At 37.5% G+C, this 19,504-nt stretch overlaps 2 protein-coding genes across 2 annotated transcripts; both read right to left on the reverse strand.

Annotated features, from left to right (window-relative positions):
* Positions 1–1,345: 1,345 nt before the first annotated feature.
* On the reverse strand, positions 1,346–6,969 carry ctsd (cathepsin D). The gene is made up of 9 exons (XM_059506654.1): positions 6,785–6,969; positions 5,748–5,904; positions 4,712–4,835; positions 4,029–4,147; positions 3,748–3,947; positions 3,477–3,599; positions 2,803–2,947; positions 2,140–2,238; positions 1,346–1,887 (listed from the first exon to the last, which is right to left on the reverse strand). The coding sequence occupies exons 1-9, from the start codon at positions 6,844–6,846 to the stop codon at positions 1,726–1,728; spliced, it is 1,191 nt and encodes a 396-aa protein (XP_059362637.1). The 5' UTR covers positions 6,847–6,969; the 3' UTR covers positions 1,346–1,725.
* Positions 6,970–14,599: 7,630 nt separating this feature from the next.
* bhlhe41 (basic helix-loop-helix family, member e41) lies at positions 14,600–18,487 on the reverse strand. Its single transcript, XM_059506655.1, has 5 exons — positions 18,301–18,487; positions 18,096–18,159; positions 17,844–17,951; positions 17,634–17,745; positions 14,600–17,289 (listed from the first exon to the last, which is right to left on the reverse strand). The coding sequence occupies exons 1-5, from the start codon at positions 18,360–18,362 to the stop codon at positions 16,361–16,363; spliced, it is 1,275 nt and encodes a 424-aa protein (XP_059362638.1). The 5' UTR covers positions 18,363–18,487; the 3' UTR covers positions 14,600–16,360.
* Between the last annotated feature and the right edge of the window lie 1,017 nt (positions 18,488–19,504).

The raw sequence follows: 19,504 nt of genomic DNA on the forward strand, positions 1-19,504 counted from the left end.
TAAAACTTTTGTGAAGATATGGTCGATCAATGTCGAACATGTTGTAGTTATCCGAGTTGGCTCGGTGATCAATGGAAACAACCCTCTACTGTATAGCATCTCCAAATAATCACTAGCTGCAACTTGTCTATTCACACTCAACAAATCGATGTTTGTGTCCCCACACAAAATATAGTTTTTCTTTTCATTCAGCTGACATAACACCTTTTCTAGCGGTTCATTGAGTGTTTCAATTTTTGACCCAGGTGTTCTGTAAATGCATGTAAAAAAACAACATTCCTCTTCTTTTCCATATCAATCTCCACTGTAATACATTCAAATAAATCATTAATGGCTGTTGTCATACATTCTAGAATTCTGCATTTCATATCAGTGGTCACAAATAAGGCAACACCGCCTCCCCTCTTATCTCTTCTATTGCAATGATGCAATTCATAACCTTCCATACAGAAATCTACACCTCGAGCTTCATTAACCCATGTTTCTGACAGTGCTATAGCTGAAAATTTTGGTTTTAAAGACCTTAAGTATTCCTGGATCTTGGTAAAGTTTGCATACAAACTCCTACAATTAAAATGTATTACTGAAAAATTACTGTCCAGGCTAACTGTATCATTAAACTTTTCTTCTGTATAGGAATCACACATGGAATTAATTGTGTTAAAGCAGTGATTTTCTGGATCAATACTGCATTCAAAATCATACAACTTTTAGTCTATGTATTTAGCTCTTAACAGTGTGTAGCCCCTTGTAGGCCCGGAGAAATCAGTCTCAGTCATCATTTTCTATAAGCAAAGAAATAATAATACCCTACAAATATTGTTTTTACAACTGCTGTGTTTAACCAACAAGTGCCGCTATTTGGAGAAATAAATGATTTAGTCCACAATAAGTCCAAAATCAAAATAAAAAAAAAAGTCGCTGCAGTAGGAAGTCCCAGTGGCAAAAAAAAAAAAAAGTAGGTTTACAAAAAAGCAGCAGTAGCAAAGGCAGTGTAATATTAACAGTTTATAAAGTTTGAGCCTGCGTCTCCAGGAAAGCATTGTAAATCCAGATCGATGAATAAAATAAATAAATAACCGTACTATAAACAGTCATAGTCAAAGTAGAAAAATTTCCCTACCTTTTCCCATAGGTGCACCGAACTCCCTTCAAAACTAATTAAACATCGGCCCAGAAATGAGAATGAGATATGAAATGAGAATTTCAAAATATGCAGTAATATAAGCATTGATATTAAACTTCTGGCTGAAAAAACAGTTAAAGCTCTATTACCTAATAATATCTGATGAAGTACCAATATATCATGCATCCCTTTAAAAAAAAACAGGTTTGACAACATAGGTGGGTTTAAAATCTTTATTGTCCATATTATCCATTTTTGATTTGTTCACACATTGGAAGGTCATTTTCAACAATAAAAATCTTAAAACAGGTAGTGTCTAAAATCAATGACATGACAATTATAAAATAAATGTTAAAACCTTGTTACAAATCACATATTCAAATAAGCCTCTGCTAAAAAGCAAATGAGTGTAACTTGTCATCTATTTGACTTTTCCCTGAATCATTTCATCTCCACATGGTTCTTTAAAACGAAAACATTTGAAAGCTAAAAGCAGTGCAAACAACAATCATACCATTTTTTTTTTAAGTAGAGATGATGTTTCTAGATTTCTTATTACTCTCATGACACATCTTAAGTGTTAAGGTGTACAGTTTGGCTTATACTGACTTAGCAAAGCCCACTCGGTTGTTCTCCCGATCAAACACTGTATAGTACTGCCCAATGAACACATCACCCAGAATCCACAGGGGTCCAGCAGGGGGTGGGATATCCAGGCCCATGAATCCACTCAGACAGATATCCTTTCCTCCCTGGCTTTCCTGTAAACACATACAAACAAAAAAGAGAGATACCATGTTTAGAACGTGGTTGTGATTAGCAAAAATCCCTTTAGTGTTTTGCTTTCCCAATACTGGCTAGCTGCATGTGGTTTACAAGAAAACAAAACTCCAGATACATTTTTTTTTTAATATTCTGACTCATGCATGACCTTTTCACGAACAACACCTCGATTTCACAGCTCCACTGATGCAAAGTGTTGCATCAAAGCAACAGCAAATTCTAAGACTGACCTTGAGTATGTACTGTTCTCCAGTCAGTGAGTAAGTCTTTCCACCCAGGACGAATGAGATGGTGGGGAGTGTGGGCACTTTCTTACAGTCCACCATATACTACAGAGAAAACATCATCATGATCAAAACATTATACGTTTCAATAAATGAGTTGCCATTAATAACGACACGCCAAAAAAGCATATTTTGTTGACCAGTCTTGTAATAAATAAATAAATAAAGAGTTTATTTTAAGGCCAGTAGGATAAAAAAAAAAAAAACATTTCATTCCGAAAGGCTGCATTGCACAATGGGAGTAAAAGAGAATTTAAAATGTTACAAAAGATCTTTAAAAATAATAAATGCTACTCTTTTGAACATTCTATTTTTTTATCTAAAAATGTATCACTGTAATGAAAAAATAAATATTTTTTTCATTAATCTTTGTCATCACAAGAATATTAAAATAGAAGAGAGTCATTTTAAAATGTAATAATATTTCACAGTACTTTTGTCCTTACTATATTTACATTTAAAAAACTTTTACAGTAAATGGTACTGTAGATTTGTATTCAATTTAAAGAAATTATACAATATTTATTTTGAATTTCACATTATTAGAGATCTATTTAGGTCACAAGGCTTCGGTGACGAGAATTATACAAAGATTTAAAGTTGCAGTACCTCTCCCTGGATCAGAGGGATTGCACCAATAGCCTTCTGCAGGGCTTTGACTTCAGCAGCTGGGCCGGTGATCAGAGATGTTCCAGTGTCCACAATGGCTTCACATCCTCCTTTACACAGAGTCAACTCACTGCCGATGCTCATGCTACACACACACATAAACAAACACAGAGCACTGTCAACACTAGATTATTGTTACAGGGATCTCCTGCATGGGTGGTTCAGCGGTAAGCCTCTCACGTGACGGACCAGCATATTTCACAACATATTACATATGCATACATGCCTTCCATTTTTTTGATTGAATGAACATAAACAGGGTTTCAAAGGTAATGCAATTTTTGTGTGAAAAAAAAAAACATTGCCTTTACAAGCCGTTATATCTTACAAGTTAGTATTTTAAAAACAAGTGCAGCTTTCATGTTAACTATGAACTAAATAGAGAATATTGTATATTGCAAATATTATATAATAAAAAAACGGTTTTCACTTTAATGCATTTGAGTAAAATAGTACTGCATAATAGAAAAGCTGAAACAGCAAATAATTACTTGAAATTAGATACTTTCTTGCCTAAAATTAACTCCATTTCCTAGCTTTGATTTCTAAACATATATTTGCATAAATAAGATGAACACTGCATTACACAGTACAAGTACAGAAAAATCTCTCACCCATCCATGTGAATCTGCCAATAGGCCTGTCTGCTGATGGCCACGTAGTTAAAGTCTCCAGTGTAATATTTAGGGTCTGTGCCTCCAAGGAGCAACTCACCACCAGGTTGAGTGTCCGGGTTTCTGTGGGAAAAATAAAAACTGGGTCATCCACAACAATCTGGCCTGAATGTTACAACTGCATATAATGCATGATTTTGATAGACCATTGTGTAATTGTGGATTTCATAAAATCCAGAGACAGATGAAGATGACTTAAATAATAATGTACCTGTTCAGATAGAAAGAGAAAATATTTTTCTCCACTTTCTTCTGGCTCATCATCATGTCAAAAACAGGAGGAACCCCATCCACAGAGATGCGAGGATAAGCCATTCCGAGAATACCATCAAACTTGGCTGCGATGAAGGCCACTCCTGGCTGTTTGATAGCTTCTCCAAATATCTGCTTCTCAACCACAATATCCCCAATCTAACAGAGAAGTAACAGATCAGTTTCTGTCCCCATTTGAGGTGATAAAATCAAACAAAAAATAAACTTGTTGCTTCTTACCGTGCATGTGTCCTGGCTGAGATAACCAGACAAGCTTCCAGAACCATACTGTATGGCAAATTCAGTCCCGTTCTTCACATAGGTGCTTGACTTGCCCCCATTGTACTTGTGATGAAGCACTACAGGGTTTAAAGATATTATAATAGAAAATAAATTAAAAGTATGCATCATGCTGATATAACTACTTTATGTAACATTCACAGAGATCAGTTATTAACCTTAGTTTACATGCCAGGCCCTTTATTCTCTAGTAGAAGAACAGCACTGAATGTAATGTTTTAAATCTAAATGTAATATTTAAATATTTTTAATTATATATTAAGTGTAGGCACTTTATTTGCAAGAGTTAAATGCATCTAACTAGTCTGAAAGGGTGAGATACAATCACTGACATGTTCAGATAACAGGAACAAACATGCTACCATCAAACACGCCACTAACACAATTGAGCAACATTTGGCCTTTCGTCATCTTGTTTTATGAAGAAATCATTTTGAGGAATTTTCACGAAGGTGATCATGGTTTGATAAATGAATTGATAAAATGACCAAAATTTCTTGTTTTTGTATTTTTTATTGGCACTAGACCATGATTAACTTCATATAAATACCATACCTCAAAATAAAATCGAGTGTGTACAGAGTTTTAAGATCTTAAAATGCCTAGGCTCTCGGTGGACTTACAGCAGGCAATGTCAGTCAGGGAACAGTGGATCGAGGGCACCCACAGGTTGGAGGATCCCGTGTCAAACACCACAGTGAAGGTCTGGACAGGAGTGCCAAGACCGATCTCTCCATAGTACTGAGCCTGAAAAACAAAAGCCCTCCAATCATTCAAAATTCAGCGCCATAACAGACCGTCTAAAACTTTTCCTCACAAGCTTAGAATTAATAGGTCTTCAGAAAAAAAATTAAATCTTATGTCCACAAATTTCGCTGTGAACTCTTTTACAAAGTTACTGATATTCCAATGTACCTTTAAGAAAACAAACTAATGGCAACAAATGTAACATTTTGTCAAATTAATTGACTTTAAAAGATTGAAAGAAAACAAGACAAATCCTTTACTTGAATCAACATGTAGATCATGCAAAAATAAATTAGATCTCTCAGCCCAAAGAATTTACATCAATTACCAAAGCTTGGTTACAAAACTACGATCAGCAATAATATCAGCTGCTTAGTGCTTATTGCCAAAGAGGATTGTTGTGGCCTGCTTTGATAGAGGCTTTGTTTCAGAAGCATGACAAACAATCTCATGACCAGCTGTCTGACACAACCACAAATACCATCATGCTTATGACTGGAAACAGACAGGCAAAATTTTTCGCTGAATAACAACTATTGTCAGTCACATTTCAACTTGCCGACATAGTGGAATTTATTAATCACATGACATGATTAAGCAAAAGGATTTGTAGGTTAAACTATAACAACTGCTTGTCCTCACTTTTGCAACTTCCTGGTTGTACACAGCTTTGTGTAACCTCTGCGGTCTAAAAGAGCACAGACATTTACATGCCTCTGACAGCAAATGCTCTGATAGCACATGACAGCATGCCCAAATTAGAGATCACCTGAGAAAAAGTATAAACTGGCCAACCAGTGATGTTTGGTAAATGATTAGGGGCCATTTACTGTAATTGAGTGTGCAAGATCAATGTGGATTACAAACCACGGCCACCCTACACAGGAAATGACATTTACAAGCAGTACTCACATCGAGGTAGTTCTTCAGGGTTTCTGGAGTAGGACCATTACTTGCTGGGAAGCCCAGGTTGTATTTCAAGGATGCAGAACTGGCCACAAGCTCCTCTACATCTCTGCCAGAGTCACTCAGTGTCCGTCTGATGGAGCGAAACTTCTGTAGAGGAATCCTGGAGGGAAAAACAGAAACATCAATGAAGTTGAGTTCAGTTATCTTACAGGCATAATCAAAGCTCCTGCAGCAAACTACAAACGTTCTCATTCAAAAAGGGAGTACCAAATCGCGTACTTATGTACTATTCCATGACGTTTTGTAGTATAAATAGTGTGAGTAGTGAGTTCACACTTAAAATTCCAAAAAATTACTTGATTTAATTGCGCACTCATTGCATGTATATGAAAATATTTGATGCTGTAAAATCAGCTGTTTTGGACTTTGATAGGGTGGTGGGGAGTCAAACTCAGTATGTGTGTCAACTTCAAGACAGACAAATCAGGTCAGTTTCTAACATTCAAAACAAAAGCAAGAAAGAAACAAAAGGCTTCCACCATAAGGACTAAAATCAAGTCATTAATGAAGATACTATCCACGTGTTTTTGAGCCAGCTGGGATGAGATCAATCAGCTTAAGTGCACTAAACTGGATTTCTAAAGGCTGAATTTTAAAGGGCCCTTCGTACTGATCTATAAACAGCTCTTAGTTTCTGCTGAGTCACAAAGCATGTCTCTTTTTCTAGTGGGAGAACTACATAACCTCAGGGTGTTTATAATCGTCCACACAAGGACTGTGTCTCAAAACCTGCGAAGCTGCCTACCTAGACAGCGCTTTTTATACGTTTATAAATACAGTATATAACGGTAGAAAACCCACCACGCTTTAAAAGACAACTATTCTGTTTAAATTGCTGGATAAATGTATATTAAAACAGTCCAGACTACAATATATAACCCACGTGAAAGGGCAAGAAAGATCTCACTGTTTGGTTTAGCTATAATGATCGGATTGTGTTGCCGTTGTTGTTATTTTTATGTTTGTTTGTTCGACCTTACCGTACAATCGCGTCGGACGTCCAGAAAAAGGCAGCAGCTAGCAGCAGGCAGGCGATTCTCATGTTGGCGAGACTTCGGGACGTGTTAACGCATCTGAGGAGTAGTATCGGTGTGTTGTTGTGTGATCTGATATGTAACGTTAGGACAAACGGCTGCAGTCAGCTGACGCGATACTGCTGCTGAGCAACTTTGGCTCATAGTCATGTGATGATGCTTTGAAGGACGTCAAGGCTGCGCGGGTTTCTGCGCAATCAGTGGTTGAATAATGAGGAAATGGTTATTAGATTATTGGTAATTAATCTAATTACTTTGTGTATGTAATAAATGTAAATAAATCAAATTAATCTTATTTTTAATTGAATCGAAATTTTGCATATATGTAGTATATAAAGACACGCACACACACATAAAGGAGCAAATTAAATATCTCAGTATAGACCTGTATAAATATATTAATACGCATGGCTAAACACAACTAAAATATTTATATTTCTCTTAAAGATCCAGTTGGAATGAAATGGTGCTGACTTGGTTGACTCTGGTCCTGATCATTTTAATTAACTTAACCTTACATTTAGTTGTACAATTTACATACATATTGCATAGGTTAAAACTACGGAGGACTAGGGGAGACACTTAAAAAAAAGGAATAAATTATCAGTTTAGTAATTTGAATCACTTTTTGATGGACAAATTAATAGACCTTGTTTATTTGATGTAATTTAATATTTATTTAGTTTCTAAATTGCCTTTAAAATGTACAGCTTAAATTATTTGTTATATTTCTTTTTGATTGTTTCGTTTAACTACATTTAAAAACATTATTTACACAGTTAAAAACTAGGTGCATCTCAATAAATTAGAATGTTGTGGAAAAGTTCATTTATTTCAGTAATTCAACTCAAATTGTGAAATGTGTGTATTAAATAAATTAATTGCACACAGACTGAAGTAGTTTAAGTCTTTGGTTCTTTTAATCGTGATGATTTTGGCTCACATTTAACAAAAACCCACCAATTCACTATCTCAACAAATCAAAATATGGTGACATGTCAATCAGCTAATCAACTCAAAACACCTGCAGAGGTTTCCTGAGCATTCAAAATGGACTCTCAGTTTGGTTCACTAGGCTACACAATCATGGGGAAGACTGCTGATCAGACAGTTGTCCAGAAGACAATCGTAGACACCCTTCACAAGGAGGATAAGCCACAAACATTCATTGCCAAAGAAGCTGGCTGTTCACAGAGTGCTGTATCCAAGGATGTTAACAGAAAGTTAAGTGGAAGGAAAAAGTGTGGAAGAAAAAGATGCACAACCAACAGAGAGAACCGCAGCCTTTTGAGGATTGTCAAGCAAAAACGATTCAAGAATCTGAGTGAACTTCACAAGGAATGGACTGAGGCAGGGGTCAAGGCATCAAGAGCCACCACACAACTGGCTAAAGTTGGTGTTTTCCTGGTGTATGTTAAGCCACTCCTGAACCACAGACAACGTCAGAGGTGTCTTACTTGGGCTAAGAAGAAGAAAAACAGGACTGTTGCCCAGTGGTCCAAAGTCCTCTTTTCAGATGAGAGCAAGTTTTGTATTTCATTTGGAAACCAAGGTCCTGGAGTCTGGAGGAAGGATGGAAATGCCCATAGACCAAGTTGCTTGAAGTCCAGTTCTAAGTTTCCACAGTCTGTGATGATTTGGGGTGCAATGTCATCTGCTGGTGTTTGTCCATTGTGTTTTTTTGAAAACCAAAGTCACTGCATCCATTTACCAATAAATTTTGGAGCACTTCATGCTTCCTTCTGCTGACCAGCTTTTTGAAGATGCTGATTTCATTTTTCAGCAGGATTTGGCACCTGTCCACACTGCCAAAAGCACCAAAAGTTGGTTAAATTACCATGGTTGGTGTTCTTGACTGGCCAGCAAACTCACCAGACCTGAACCCCAGAGAGAATCTATGTGGTATTGTCAAGAGGAAAATGAGAAACAAGAAACCAAAAAAATGCAGATGAGCTGAAGGCCACTGTCAAAGAAACCTGGGCTTCAATACCACCTCAGCAGTGCCACAAACTGATCACCTCCATGCCACACCGAATTGAGGCCGTAATTAAAGCAAAAGGAGCCCCTACCAAGTTCTGAGTACATGTACAGTAAATTAGCATACAGTACTTTCCAGAATGCCAACAGTTCGCTAAAAATGTTTTTTGTTGGTCTTATGAAGGTTTTTAATTTGTTGAGATATTGGTGGGTTTTTGTTAAATGTGAGCCAAAATCATCCCGATTAAAAGAACCAAAGACTTAAACTACTTCAGTCTGTGAACACTGAATTTATTTAATACTGAGTTTCACAATATGAGTTGAATTACTGAAATAAATGAACTTTTCCACGGCATTCTAATTTATTGAGATGCACCTATATATTTTATAACGTTAATTAAATAAAAATAATGTAAATGTTTATCAATTTAAAAGTGATTTATTTATTTCCATTTTATATGTGTATTATTAAATTGATAAATAATAAATATAAAATCCAAATAGACCAGTGATGCGCGGGTCAATGTATTAATAACCCGCACCCGACCGACGTTTTCAACCCGCCCGCAACACGGACCGCGAAAAATAAAAATAAAATATTGTACCCTACCCGCTTCCTGACCCGCATTTTTAAAAAGCAGTAAATGCTCATCGTAGCGTCATTGGGCCATAGGAACGGAGGCAAAACTAACTAAAAACAAAACAACACCAACAAAACTTAATATATTATAATTTTGTCAAGAATTATAAAAAATCGTCAGTAAGCTCATAATTTGTACTAAAATAGTCTAGTCTGGCTATGTCTATTTGTATGTTTCTGCAAGGTCAGCAGACACTGAGGCTCGGGTTTGTTCCGATCAGAGCTCGTGAGCGGAGAGCGCATTTCTGAATATCCCGATCCGCTCGCTCATTCCGTGGGGTCTCGCTCAACCCAGAATGGCCTGCTGGTTCGAAAATAATATACAAGGAGTCATTTAATTGATTAGTAATAAACTGTTGTTTTCTGTGTTGCTGCAAAGATGAAGTTGACGATGCAGACTCGCCATGAACTCCAGAGAGAAATGCACATTTCATATGGATTACATCATCAGAGAGTAGCCAATTTATTTTGGTTTGAATATTTTCGTTTAAAAGAAGAAGACATTTCAAGCTTTCTGTAATATAGGCTATATCCTATATTTCCCAAATCGGTGAGGCACACGCTGAGTTTAGTTCACATGCAATGCAAGTGATCCTGCCGGCGCCTTATTACATTGTCTGCTGGCTATATATTTGCTTCTTATTTATTAAATACGAGCAACTGATTGATAAAACATTGATCAAAATTAAGATACAATTTATACAAAACGAAAATCTTTTAAAAAGAGTTGTCTATAAAACAAAACTTAATGAAGTCGTCAAAATCATGTTTTACCAAAAACAGCAACGTTAATCCCCAGTCTTCTTTACCGCCTCCATCTCTACGTGCAGACTGAGCTTGTGCGTCATCTTCATGCCAGTTATTCAGCCAATAAAGTGTAGGCCTATGTACTATTTCAAAAATGTGTCTAGTACTATATAAATTACAATTAATTACAATTAATTGGCATTTTTATTTCAATTGACCCGACCGTCCGCCACCCGGATAGCCTATCATTAAAAATATTTTTGGATGAATTGTAACCGCGGGTAACCGCGGGTGACTGCAGGCACCCGCTCATCTTGAATCAACCCGCGCATCACTGAAACAGACATAAACTTAGATCTTTAACATACATTTTAAGATATTTTGAAAAAAATACATTTAACAAATGTAAGGGAGAGCAGGGACGAATGTAACAAAGCAACTTTCTCAGACTACATGCCTTCCAAGCTATGACAGCACATTCAGCCCTCGACTTGGCTGAGAAATATCATGTATTTAATCATAGACTGTGGGTTTTTATACAGTCTATGGAAATATCACGTGATTTCATAATCGTTTCCCGTGTGGGGGAGGGGTTAGGCAGGGGGTGGAAATAGTGATGGGAAGTTCGGCTCTTTTCGGAGAGCCGGCTCTTTTGGCTCAGCTCCCAAAGAAGAGTCGGCTCTTTCGACTCCTGAATGGCTCTTAATTTAGGATTTTTTGTAGGGCTTTGTTTTACCAAAACTTTGCAAAAATGAATGGTTTGTGTGCTGAAAACCCTTTCATGTGCAGTGATTTTATGATAATCCTTATAATTGCCTAATTTTGTGCATTTATTTTGTTACAAAACCATTCTTTTGTTTAATATTTTAATCAAACATTTTATTGCACAAATTAACAACAAAACAGCAAATAAATCCACAGAACTAGAACCAAACTCAAGCAAACAGTAGGCTATTAATGTCCTCAGTGAAGATTGGCATTTAAAAAAAATCAGATGCCTCAGCTTTGATGGACTTATCCTATTTCTTCTTTCTGTGTTTATCTGCCCTGTTTTTGAGAAGATTCTCTCTGAAGCAGTAGCGTAGCCAGGAATCACAAAGTAGGTGGGCCCAGAGAAAATCAGGTGGGCACAGCCTAAAATGCATCTGTTATCAAAATAGGCCAACACAACTACAGTACACCTGCTTCTTGAATACACCACAGTTTAAGGAGAGCACAAGCATGTATCATGTCATCATAAGCAGTGTTAAGAACATAACGATAAGCATTTCCACTGCGCGCGGCCACACCACACACACGCGCATCTGACAGATGCAAAAAACACCATCATTAAATCAGCAGGACAGTAGTGGACAGTGTGTAAAAACAATGCTTGGTCTGGCTCAGCGGCCACATAAACCACGTTATTTAACAACATTAACTAGGCAACTAGTGTACATAGTAAACGTAGATTGGCTTACTTTTGATGCGCTTATAACAGGAGACGACGGGGCTTTGAGTTGAACACTGCAATGACTTCGTTATAGTCCAAGGATTCAGTCAATTCTCTCTCAAATGAGAGAAGGGACAAAGAGTTCAGTCTATGTGTCAACATTGTTGCTCTGATACTAGTTTTTATCCGATTTCCAGTGGAAAAGAAACTTTAATAAGTTGCTCTGTTTCATTTTTCATACTTAGCTAAACTTCAGTGTCCCTCTGTGAAATGTGCACCACGTCGTTGTGAAGGGGGGATGGGCTGTTCGCAATCTGACGCGTGCGTTTCATAATCACCATGACAACCAAACAAGAATCAAGCAACATTAAGATTTATTTTTATAGGTCAAGTATTGTGATAATTGCAACATAATTTACTCCTTCTGTTGCGATTATCACAATACTTGACCTATAAAAATAAATCTTAATGTTTCTTGATTCTTGTTTGGTTGTCATGGTGATGATGAAATGCCCGCATAGGGCATTTCGCAGTCAGATTGCGAACAGCCCATCCCCAACGACGAGCACATTTCACAGAGGGACACTGAAGTTTAGCTTAGTATGTTAAACTAAAATGAAACAGAGCAACCTACTAATGTTCGTGTCAAAAATACATTATTGTTGAATATTGTTAGGCTACATTGTGAGGCCAATGACTGGATGGGCCTGACTGACAGGTGGGCCCACCCGTAGCTACGCGAGTGCTCTGAAGGAACCGATGTTGTCACAATAGAGTCTCCCCTCCATTAACGTTGTTACGACTCGTTAACTTGCAGTGGAGTGCCCCTTCACTTCACCCCCCTCTCTGTTTTTACATAATGGTATGATCCCATATATTCACATCTGATTGGCCGCGATGCGATTGCTGACCAATCAAAACAAAGTTCTGCCTTGAGGTAAGCAGCGAAAGGGAAAAAAACTGGGAGCCGGCTCTCCCTCGATGAGAGCCGGCTCTTCTGATCAGTGTTGCCAGACGTACGATAATTATCGTATTTGTACGATAATTTTTACCTCTGTACGATGTACGATCAATAATGAAAAAAATCCCGTAATGTACGATAATCTCAGAATTTTATGAAAATTTAAATGATGGTAGTTGCAGACATAGGGCTTCTTTTCTCATACACGAAATCGGCTCATTACAGACACTCTAAATGCGTTCGTGTGCACCTGAGGGTGTGTTAAGAATGCAGGAGAGTGCCCTGCTTTAAAGCCAACGAGCACTGTTGCGGTCCATGACAGCAAGAACCCCTTCAACATCTGGCAACACGCAGGATTCCGATGACAGCGGCTCGGATGTGGAGTTAACTGCACCACGCAGCAACAGATAAATTCCTTCTTCACTGGACACGACTAAGCAAGTCTTAAAAAGCATTTTAATATGTTTTAATATGCGCCGCGTCGCAGACAGTTACTGAAAATAAAAGGATAGTATTTTGTCTCACTGCTTCCGTCCAACAATAAGCCTTGTTATCTATTATGGTAATTTGCAGGTCGTGTCAAAATGTTGTTGGTTTAGAATAGATAAATAACTCTTTTGACTCGTGTACGATAATTTTCTTCCAAATACGACAATTTTGAACTTCTGGTACGATACTTGGACATTTCCAATCTGGCAACACTGCTTCTGATTCACTACAAAGCATCGGCTCTCAGAGCCGCATCTTTTGCGCATGACCCATCACTAGTGGAAAATGGGCGCAACAGATGTGTTGTGTATCTCGTTTCATGTGTCACAGTTATGATCATTTTTACCTTAGTCATATTTAAATTTTAGCCATACCTTAGCTTTGACACTTCTACATATGCATTTGCAGTGTCTCCAGATGTTTTATGCTAGTTTTGAATTTATTAATTTCAAAATCTAGCTTGTATTGTTGTGTTACTTTTGACCGGGGTCGAAAGCAACAATATGCAACGTTGCTCAAAGTTAAATTATACTTAAGTCTTTCTACATGTGTACAAAATACCACCTGGTAGTGATAGAACACACTTCTGGGTTATTGGCCACATCAAAAATATAAACCTTTTCTACAAAATTATCTTTTTAAATTATGTTTTTCTGAAAAATAGTACTTTCGTCGTCGCTTTCCCCTTCTCATCGAGTAGAATAATAAAGTCTTTTGCGCAGTTCACTAAAACGCTTGACCGAGAATAGCTACTTGTGTGATTTTTCAACGTTTCCCTTATTGTTACTTACTAAGGACAGCACAATTCCTACATCTCATTCATTCATCCGTATTTGAAACTAAAAGTGACTTCGCTGTTTTACCACTAGATGTCAGTGTGACCTAGATTATGTTCTAACTGCGGTTTGAGAATGTGATAAGGGACTGTCCGGATAGCAGAATCTACCAATTTCTTTACAGATTGTTCTTTAACTTGCCCAGCATAACTGAATGCTACAATATAAAACCAAATGCCCCCTTATCACTTTTCATGTCCCCAAAATTGGTGTTCCACTCATCTCAGCTGATTTTCAAAAAAAAAAAAAACAACTCATTAAATGTATCATTTTTTTTGGGCCTATCAAGTCTTAATTTGATTGACATTTTGATTCATGACAGTAAATAAATAATAAATTACCACGGATTAATTCCTCACAGGATGCTTTTTTAGAAACATGAGTTGATCCAAATGATATGGATGACTCCTTAGAAGTACTAACTGTACTGTCTTTTTCCTAGCAGCTTTTGTTAATGGTTCACTATGCATAAAATCTGTTTACATGTCAGCTGTAGATATTTGGGTGTTTCTGGGTGGTTCATATTGAAATTAACACTCTAATTGACCGAGTGTCACATGCGTACTTTGACCTGTAATGAAGTCTGAATGATTCTGTCAGCCTGTTTAAGTGTTTTACAGTGTACTGAATAAGGATCATGTGCATTTGAGTGCTGAAATAAATGAGGGGGGTGATAGCATTTTGTTCACATGAGCTTGTTTATTTGACAACTGAGCTGCATAATTTCAAACAGCAAATGTGTAAAGCATTAAGGAAATGTGCAGCAGTCGCTCAGTTTAGTTTAAAAAAATCCATAGATTTTTTCTACAACATGAACATTAAACATACAGCATATTCACAAACTATATACATCCACATGCCACTTTTTAGGCAAATGACACTATAGGGCCCATGAAATGTGTTACAATGCAGAAATAAATGGTAGCTGGTACATCACTGTTCCTATGCATTCATAAACCCAGGTCTAAAAAATAAACACATTCAAGAAAACTTCCATGATCTCCTGATTGTTAAGATCTATCCAATCTAAAAGGTCCGTTTACATGTTTATTCATGTCCTGTTTTACAGTGCTCCACAACATTAAACAAGGCTAAACACTTGATATAATCACTCTTTAAAGGTTTTACCTTGCATACATTTCAACCGCTGTCTCAGACCAAAATGAGCCAGCTCACACGTTGGAATATACCAGCTCAAGAGTATTATGATGTCATACATTTATAGATACATATATTCCAACACTTGCCTTGTATTTAAGAAGATTTCCTTAAGAAAAGCATATCATAGTTTGAGTTCAAAGGGCATTGGCTTAAAAACGAAGAGTGAGGATTGTGTTATAGGAAACTGAGAAGGCAAGAAAAAGTGCACTTTACCTCTGGATTAAATAACTACTTTTATCAGAATATATACAGTACAAATTTTTATATCTACCAAAAGAACACAGATAACATTCAATATCAAAGTTCCATAAGGTGCTATTATACCTTGTACATTTTTGCTAGAGGTGACACAGGACAATGATGTCAGATTGTTGGCAAAGTACTCTCAGTGATGACTGACAGGTGATTGGTCCTGCCATTCTGATCTGGACTGTTGATTTCCTTCAAAAGAGATTCAGACTAATTGTTCAGGATAGGGAGAGAGAGATTTGGGGACTGCTGTAATTTTACATCAGAAGATTGTTGCTTACTCCATTTGTCCAATTAAAATCGCTCGAAACGTTTCGTCACCACCCCTACCAGAGGAGCATCTCTAAGAAATGAGTCCTGGCCCAAACACTATGGTATGTTGAGGTATGTAGGTAACTCTTTCAAGCACTGAACTTTGAAAAGAGCAATATACAACCGAAAACCAGTTGTACTATAATAGAAAGTTATATATCTGACAAATACTGCAGCAGTCACACCAGCCTGCTTGAGGTCAGTATCAAACATTACATCCAAGAGTCCAATATGTGACTTCCAAATCTTTGAATGGAACATTCCGCTAGGATAAGTGCCGTTCGTTAGCTTAAAGAAGGTTAATATGTACTGCGCTAAACTAAGATTCTTCGTAAAAAATGAAAAAAGACAACTACAACAACGGGAAAAAAACGAGCAAACTCTGAGATTTCACACATTTTCTGGTCAATACTAATACGCCATTAAAAGGCGAGACATAAAAGTTGCTGTCAATTGGATTTTCATTCAAATATCTCAAGGAATCAGTGCAAAAGGCACTCACTCTCCACAAAAAAAAAAGTAAACCAATATGCTTTGAAATTTTGAGTCCTCATAATAATAATAATGCTAAAAAAACAACAAAAAAACAAATAAATGAACAGCCTTTGCTTGGAAATCCATAGAAACACTATAGTAAATACTCAATGACAGTTCAATTAAGATGAACAGATAAATAGCAATTTTACAAGCAAACTAGTGTGCACTCAAAAGATCAGCTTTATGTACCATCGTTTTCATTTCTTTGGGGCTGATGAATGGCATCACTCTCTGAGCCATGATGATCCCCAGACACAGGAGAGGCCAGGTCGGCCTCGTTGGACAGGTCACCATCGGGAGATGGCGGCTCGTCGTCTTTTAAGGATGCTGCATTAAATCCAGAGGTTTTATCTGCGGGCGCACCGGGGAAAGCAATGGCAGCGGCGGCTGCGGCTGCAGCAGAGGCGTGCGTGGGAATCCCGGGGTAAAGCCACGGGAACGGGGTGGTCAGCGCCGCTGCTGCTGCTGCTGGATACACCAACTTCTCCAAATGACTTTTATCAAACAAAGGCATGTACGATGCAGCTGCAGATGGGTTTATGAAGTAAAACGGCATGCAAAAGGGAGTCTGTTGTCCACCAACACCTGCCATTCCCATTAAAGAGTTCATTAACGCCACATCCGGCCGGGTATTGGTGGAATCTGACGCACCATTCGCGGACCAGTTCATTTTGGCTTTTTTGGTGACACGTTCATCTCCAAACTCCTGCTTGATCTTAACTCTTTTGGCCATGTCACATACTTTCTCGCATTTGCCATCACCTTTCTCCGCCTCTCCTCCGTATCCACTGTCGGTGTCCGTGTCGTTCTCATTAAGCTCGAGGTTCTGAGTCCTCTGGATGACAGGGACACAGTTGGCTTGAGTATCTCTCTGCGGGTCCCGATCTGGAGCATCGTCGCCTGGCAACGGCCGCTGCAGGATCCCTGCGCCGGGCTGGAACTGCGCGGAAACTTTATGTAAATGGTTGATGAGTCGCGTGCACATCTGCTCGCGTGCCGTCCAGTTCTCCACCTTGTTCAGATACTGTAGGACTTCTTTGGCACATGCTTGAAAGCCTGAGTGAAACGTGTCTAAGTCAGCCTGGAGGGAGGACTTCAACGACCGCTCCCCTGTCATAAAAGAGAGACAAAACTCCTGTCATAAAAAAAACAGAAATACAGACATACTGGTAGATAGATAGATAGATAGATAGATAGATAGATAGATAGATAGATAGATAGATAGATAGATAGACAGATAGATTATTAATAAATCAAGAACACATGCAACAAAAAAGTGGTCTATAAAAACCCAACATAGATAAGAATAATTGATATAAAAAGTATATGCATAACTGCAGCTATGTGCAGCTTTTTTTTAATTGCTGTACTTTAATCTCCATTTACTGTTTTACTCGATGTGGTATTGATGTTTCTCCAATTGCACGGTGTAGGTTTCTCATTATGTAATTTACCGTTCTGCAAAGCGATGATCTTCTGGTGCTGTTGCTCTGTGACAGCTGTCAACGCGTTCAAATGCTTCAGCGTTAACTCAAGAACTACAGCCTTTTCCAAGTGACCTAGAGTCTGTAAGACAACACGAACATTTATCGGATTTCCCTACTTTCTTGCTTTCCTTGTATGGGTTTAAAATTACAAAACACAGACCAAACCAAATTCTTTACCGTAAGTTTCAGATGTTCCGGTAATAAATCTTTCAGCTGCCCAATACATTCATTTATTCGGTCCCTCCTCTTTTTCTCGATCAGTCTGTGTGGTAACTTATACGCATCCTGCGAATAAAAAGTATTAGCCATTGCAAAAAGTTCTTAAAGTAATAATTATCACACAGATTATTAGGGACTCGCGACACAAAGTGATACCCGACGTGAACTTGACAGACATCACGTTTCCATCACGGGTCACAGTTTGCTTACCTTTCCTTCCTCTCTCTTCACCCCTCTTTTGGATTTGCACATGTAGAGGGACGAATATTCAACCCTAAAAAAAGAAAACCCTCATTTTTTTAAAAAATGCAAATCTATCAATTTCTTCATCAACCTCACACATTTAAAAAACGTAACATTAGTTGCGTTTATTAAAAAAAATAAAAAATAAAAAACATCCGAACATAAAAATTACCCCAAGAAATCCGCGTGATCCAGGAACTGTCTGCCCTGCATTCTCGGGATTCTTTCATCCATAACTTTGTCCAACTTTCTTGTGTTCTTCTTTTAGAGTCAGGTTTGTTAATCCAGTATCTGCGGAGCGCAGTGCGTTGTGTTTGGTCTCGCGCAGCACCTCTGAATGATGATGTGTGTGCGCTCGCCTGAGCTGACATTCTCGCGCGCGCACTCTGCGCGTGGCGACTACCGCGCACGCGCGCTGACTCACGTGTAAACTGCACCAGCTCTAGAGTCTGGGAATTAAATGGGCTTGAAAGTTGTCAGTTTATTACTGAAGAGAGGCTGAAAAATAAAACCCACCAACATATCGCTCAGATGCGTTAAAAGAATTGTTTTTGAACTCTCAAGGATAACGTCTAGCCTACACATCTAAATGTGTAATCTAAATAAGGATATGTCTTATTGCTTTTACATAAAACCAGTTAGAATTAGGCCTATTATAGTCTAAGCCGACTTTTTGACATACAAAATAAAAACATTATTTTATGTTTTATTTTCTTTCCAATTTAGGACATCCCTAAAGGTCTGCAAACTAAGTAAACAAACATTTACAGACACATTTATTAACTTGGCTAAATACATTTTTTAGCCATGTTTTCCTATTATTATTTATCATGTTTACTATATATCTAGACTAGTAATTCATATCTTTGAGGAAAAACTTCTGCCATGTCAATGTGTTATTATTATTATTATAATTTATTATTATTTTATTAATATTTTATTTTAGTAATCTCTATAAATATTTAATTGTACCTGCACAGTGTTCACATTTCCTCAATATATTTTTTAAATAGGCAACATATTTTAAAAGATTTGCAAATACTTTGCCTGTTAAGCTATATTGTAACAAATTAACTATCATTTTTCTTTACGTAGATCAACAAACTGCTAAGAAAATATTTGTGAAAAATATTTTATGACAAATCATTTATTTGCAGCATTATAATGTGAAAATTTCTGTGCAGTATATTTAGCTTGAACTAACATCAAATGTAGGCTACTGAGATTGCTTTTCCTATACATGCCATCTGATACGAGGTGCGAACACAAAAGCACATAGAATATAGTCTGACTGAAAATAGACCACATTCCATCAATATCCAACCTTCAGAAAGCTTTACAGATGAAACCATTATGAGATTATAAAGCATGAGTTT

The sequence above is a fragment of the Carassius carassius genome, chromosome 23 (genome assembly GCF_963082965.1).
Source record: "Carassius carassius chromosome 23, fCarCar2.1, whole genome shotgun sequence".
In the NCBI taxonomy this organism is placed as follows: Eukaryota; Metazoa; Chordata; class Actinopteri; order Cypriniformes; family Cyprinidae; genus Carassius; species Carassius carassius.

Excerpts from the sequence above, each read along its gene's own strand:
- ctsd (XM_059506654.1), bottom strand. The coding sequence starts at position 6,846 with ATGAGAATCGCCTGCCTGCTGCTAGCTGCTGCCTTTTTCTGGACGTCC. Across the intron at positions 5,905-6,784 it reads ACGTCCGACGCGATTGTACG|GATTCCTCTACAGAAGTTTC; the intron begins GTAAGGTCGAAC and ends TTTTCCCTCCAG. Across the intron at positions 2,948-3,476 it reads TGGCAGATTCACATGGATGG|CATGAGCATCGGCAGTGAGT; the intron begins GTGAGAGATTTT and ends GTGTGTGTGTAG.
- bhlhe41 (XM_059506655.1), bottom strand. The coding sequence starts at position 18,362 with ATGGATGAAAGAATCCCGAGAATGCAGGGCAGACAGTTCCTGGATCAC. Across the intron at positions 18,160-18,300 it reads GATCACGCGGATTTCTTGGG|GGTTGAATATTCGTCCCTCT; the intron begins GTAATTTTTATG and ends TTCTTTTTTTAG. Across the intron at positions 17,746-17,843 it reads CGGAACATCTGAAACTTACG|ACTCTAGGTCACTTGGAAAA; the intron begins GTAAAGAATTTG and ends GTTGTCTTACAG.